This window comes from Berghia stephanieae, chromosome 9 (assembly GCF_034508935.2).
Source record: "Berghia stephanieae isolate SIO BIC M18660-M18661 chromosome 9, UCSD_Bste_1.3, whole genome shotgun sequence".
NCBI classification, from domain to species: domain Eukaryota; kingdom Metazoa; phylum Mollusca; class Gastropoda; order Nudibranchia; family Aeolidiidae; genus Berghia; species Berghia stephanieae.
Genome location: NC_088368.1, coordinates 17,420,926 through 17,425,925, shown reverse-complemented (window position 1 = coordinate 17,425,925; position 5,000 = coordinate 17,420,926). Strand labels below are relative to the sequence as shown.

Genomic DNA, 5,000 nt, shown 5'->3' with positions numbered 1-5,000 from the left:
ACTGATAGTAGAGATAATATGATAATACACTATCTGGTCTTCTCTCATATCCTCTCTCTCTCTCTCTTCCCTCCTCTCCCCATCTCTATCTCTCTGTGTCTCTCTCGATTTGTGAATGTATTAACCATGACATTTTATTGGTTGAAATTCTATAGAAACTGATAGTAGAGATAATATGATAATACACTATATGGTCTTCTCTCATATCTCTCTCTCTCTCTATTTCCCTCCCTCTCCCCATCTCTATCTCTCTGTGTCTCTCTCGATTTGTGAATGTATTAACCATGACATTTTATTTGTTGAAATTCTATAGAAACTGATAGTAGAGATAATATGATAATAGTCTGTCTGGTCTCTCTCTCTCTCTCTCTCTCTCTCTCTCTCTCTCTCTCTCTCTCTCTTTGTCTCTTTCTCTCTCTTTGTCTCTCTCTCTCTTTGTCTCTCTCTCTCTTTCCCTCCCTCTCCCCATCTCTATCTCTCTGTGTCTCTCTCTCTTTGTCTCTTTCTCTCTCTTTGTCTCTCTCTCTCTCTTTGTCTCTCTTTCTTCGTCGCTTTTTCTCTATCTATCTATCTATCTATCTATCTATCTATCTATCTATCTATCTATCTATCTATCTATCTATCTATATATCTATCTATCTATCTCTTTGATAAAGAGTAAACCCGAAAGTCCATGCCATTTGTCTTATTTTCATAAATTGAAGATAACATTTTACCCCAAAATTGGTTTTCACTTCACTAATTAAATGCTCACAACGTTCTTATCAAAATCTTATCAAAAGTTTACCAAGCTCTTTCAAAATTCTTAATAAATTCTATCAAAATTATCACTAAAATCTCCATGTTTGTATTTTTCCAATATCTTTTAGACCTAGTAAAAATCGTACCAAATCTTGACTAAAATCTCACTTTTCATATAATTCCCACCAATTTCTCCAGAAATATTTCCTTAAATGTTAACAAATACCGTCCCTCATCGTTGCTCTTACCAAAATCTTACTTGACAAACATCTCACGCAATTCTGACCAAACTCTAAAATGGCTAAGATCCCAATCCAAAGTGTTTTGTTTTGTTTTGTTGGGTATTTTGTTTGTTTGTTCGTGCGTGTGTCTGTGTGTGTGTGTGTGTGTGTGTGTGTGTAGAGGGGTAATGTTCTTTAATTTTTTCATATATTTATTTTTTAGTCTCTTATTCTATTCTAATCTTACCAAAACCTTATCAAAACCTTACCAAAATTTTACAATACCTTACCAAAATCTTACAAAACTTTACCAAACCTTACCAAACCTTACCAAAATCTTACAAAACCTACCAAAACCTTACCAAAACCTTACAAAACCTTACCAAAACCTTACCAAAATTTTACAAAACCTTACAAAACCTTACCAAAATATTACAAAACATTACCAAAATATTACCAATAAATGTCTACAAATTCGTACCAAATATCGCCTTAATCTCTTAAACTCTCACCTTAATCCCACTCATTCACACTATTTACGTTTTCTCTTTCTTTAATTTTTTCATATATTTATTTTTTCGTCTCTTATTATATTCTTACCAAATCTTTCCAAAATGTTACCAAAGTCTTACCAAAATCTTACCAAAATCTTACCTTACCAAAATCTTACATAACCTTACCAAAATATGACCACTCATTCACACTATTTACGTTTTCTCTCTTTTTCTCTCTTTTCCAGGATGGCCACATTCCAGGCGTCCAATAGCCTACAAGACGACAACGAGGCCGGTGGCTTTGACGGACCGTTCGGAACGCTGTCCCGAAAGGCTGCCCTGCTGGGTCTCCCTGGAATGGCGACGCAATCCACCAGGTCGCTCTTCATCTTTTCCGAGGAGAACTTCATACGGAAATACGCCAAGATCATCATAGAATGGGGATATCCTTTCAAATCAAATCTGGTTGTTGGTGGGTTCGGCATACGAGCATTAAAGTCACTATAATAAAAATGGAATAGAATATTCAATTTAAGTTACAAAAGTAAATAATGTGAACGTTTCGGGGTTTCCCTTTGTCGACAAAACAGGAAAAATGAGATACTAAAGGCGAAATTCGTCTTTACTGACTTACTTACTTACTTACTTACTTAATTACTTACTAACTTAATTAATTAATTACTTAATTACTTACTAACTTAATTAATTAATTACATAATTACTTACTTGCCTACTTACTTAATTACTTACTTTCTTACTTACTTACTTACTTAATTACTTACTTAACTGTGGCCTGCGCTTGTATGCACGTTGCATATCCTTTGCCTCCACTGTGATCTGTCCTCTGCCTCCCATGTGTTCGGAATCTGAAGGGATGTTGCTTGTTGATGACAGCCTCAAACTGGTCAAAAATGTTCAACCTCTGACGACCACGAGCTCTTATTCCCTCTATTATAATAATGTAGCCACTGAGGCTTTCAATGTGCCTTCGTCGCATCGCCACACATGGCCAAGAATGCCATTTTGCCTTTTTCTGATGGTTTTTTCACAATTTGGTCCCTTACTTACGCACTTATTCATCGACTCCATAGAGTTGGGTGTGAAGTTTTGGGGGGAAAATCCTGAAAATGGCTGGAAAGGAGAGAGTTAAAGTATAAGTATATATAGTTTTAAACAAAAGTAGTTATTGTTTGCTACCTTTGGGATAGGACGTTAGTCTATCGCAAAGTACTTTCCTTGGGGTTAGATGAAAAATAAATTGACCGCACCCGGGATCAATAACAGTCCTTCTTCTTCTTCTTCTTCTTCTTCTTCTTCTTCTTCTTCTTCTTCTTCTTCTTCTTCTTCTTCTTCTTCTTCTTCTTCTTCTTCTTCTTCTTCTTCTTCTTCGTTCCTCTGATGGACATCTATGGCTGCAGTCCGATATCTGCTATGAAGTCTGTGATCCGCTTTAGGTCCTCAGCCTCACCATAGAGCTTTGTGTTGAGTGTTGTAGGGGTGACCCAGTGGTTCGAACGTTGCACGTTGTATAATGGGCAATCCATAAGCACATGTAAAGTGGTTTCATGGTCGGTTCCACATGGGCAATAAGGGGTTGTTCCAATACCTAGCTTTGTAAACATATGTCCTCTTAGTCTATTGTGTCCTGTTCGGAGGCGGAATAGGGTGACTTGGCTACTTCCATTTCCTTGTTAAGCAATAGGCTTCAACGTAGATTTAATCTTTGTTATTCCGGGTGAGGCCAACCTCTTTTAGCTCTTTCTCCGTGGATCTTCTCCAGGTTTCTCTAGGCCTGCCTCATAGTCTTTTGCCATCATCCGTCCAGCGGAGTGCTAATCTTGAAAAAACAGTTGCCTCCATTCTAGCAACAAATCCTAGCCATCTCCATCAGAATCTGCGACTTCAGTGTCATATTAATCTTGTTTTGTTCAGTTGACAAAGGGTAAACTCGAACCGTCCAGATTTTATGTCTTTGTAATTTAAATCGAAGCTTCTATTTCATATTATTATTACTGGTGCTTATTTTCTTCGAGCTTCGAGCAGCAGTATTTATTAAATTTTCTACAAGCATTATCACTAGTACAGTTGATGCTTCTACTGCTGATACTACTGCTGTTCATATCATCGTCATCGTCATCAGCATCATCTTCGGTGTTGTTATCATCATTATTATTATTATTATCATCATTGTTGATATCGCTGAAATTATTATTGTTCGTGGATTGGGATGAACAACATCTGGACGTACAGATAAGTTATCACATTTTTTTCTCATCGGTAACCATGCCATGGTTGCTCTTGTTGTTGTTGTTGTCATTGTTGTTGTTGTTGTTGTTTAGTTTTGTTTATTTTTGTCCTTTTTCCACCATTTTCACAATTATCATCATCATCATCATCATCATCATCATCATCATCATCATCATCACAATGGTCGTCGTGGTCGCCGTCATCATTATCACATCATCGCCAACGTCAATAACATTATTAAACAGGCGGGTAGAAACACAGAGATAGATAGAGAGAGAAAGCGAGCGAGAGAGAGAGAGAGAGAGAGAGAGAGAGAGAGAGAAAGAGAAAGAAAGAAAGAAAGGGAGAGTCCAGAGAGTGAGAGTGAGAGAGGGGGAGAAAGGACCTAGGTAGGAGAGAGAGATAGCGAAACAGAGACAGCAGGAAGAGAGAGAGAGAGAGAGAGAGAGAGAGAGAGAGAGAAGAGAGAGAGAGAGAGAGAGAGAGAGGGAGAGAGAGAGAGAATTTCCAGAAATTGATCACCATGAGAGAAAAAGACAATTTGAAAAGTATAGAAAGTCCGTAGGAATAAATAGGAAATAGAGAGAATAGAGGGGGGGGGGGGGCGGACGGTCAAAGAGAGAGACACTATTTTGAGTTTCTCTATCTATCTATCCATCCATTATTCCATCCATCCATCGATCCATCCATCTATCTATCTATCTATCTATCCATCCATTATTCCATCCATCCATCCATCTATCTATCTATTTATCTATCCATCCATTATTCCATCCATCCATCCATCCATCCATCTATCTACCTATCTATCTATCTATCTATCTATCTATCTATCTATCTATCTATCTATCTATCTATCCATCTACCTATCGATCCATCCATCCATCTATCTATCTATCCATGTATTTATCTATCCATCCATTATTCCATCCATCCATCCATCCATCTATCTCTCCATCTACCTATCTACCTATCCATCCATCCATCTATCTACCTATCTATCTATCCATGCATCCATTCCTACCAAAGGAAAACATCGACCCATCGTTGGTGGCGACCAGAATGTCGTGACGCCTGAGGCATGCATTTGATTGGTCGTGCCCATAAAATTACACCCCAGGGAGCGCAGTGATTGATGAGTGAGGCGGACTCTCTATTTATTGGTAGAATGGAATGAGGTGGGGGGGGGGGGGGGGATAGATAGATAGAGAGAGAGAGAGAGAGAGAGAGAGAGAGAGTGACTGGAAGTGATGGGATGAAGGGGGAGGGGGAAGATGGGTTGATGGGAAGGGAAGGA

The 5,000-nt window shown here is 38.3% G+C and overlaps 1 protein-coding gene across 12 annotated transcripts in view; it reads left to right on the top strand.

Moving 5' to 3' along the window:
- LOC144979807 (voltage-dependent calcium channel type A subunit alpha-1-like) overlaps window positions 1–5,000 on the top strand; it is a 591,855-nt gene that overhangs the window by 408,826 nt on the left and 178,029 nt on the right. For all 12 annotated transcript variants that reach the window (XM_078926927.1, XM_078926926.1, XM_078926929.1 and 9 more), the window contains one exon: window positions 1,702–1,899. In XM_078926927.1, coding sequence (XP_078783053.1) covers window positions 1,702–1,899 — 198 coding nt within the window. The remainder of the gene's footprint in view (window positions 1–1,701; window positions 1,900–5,000) is intronic.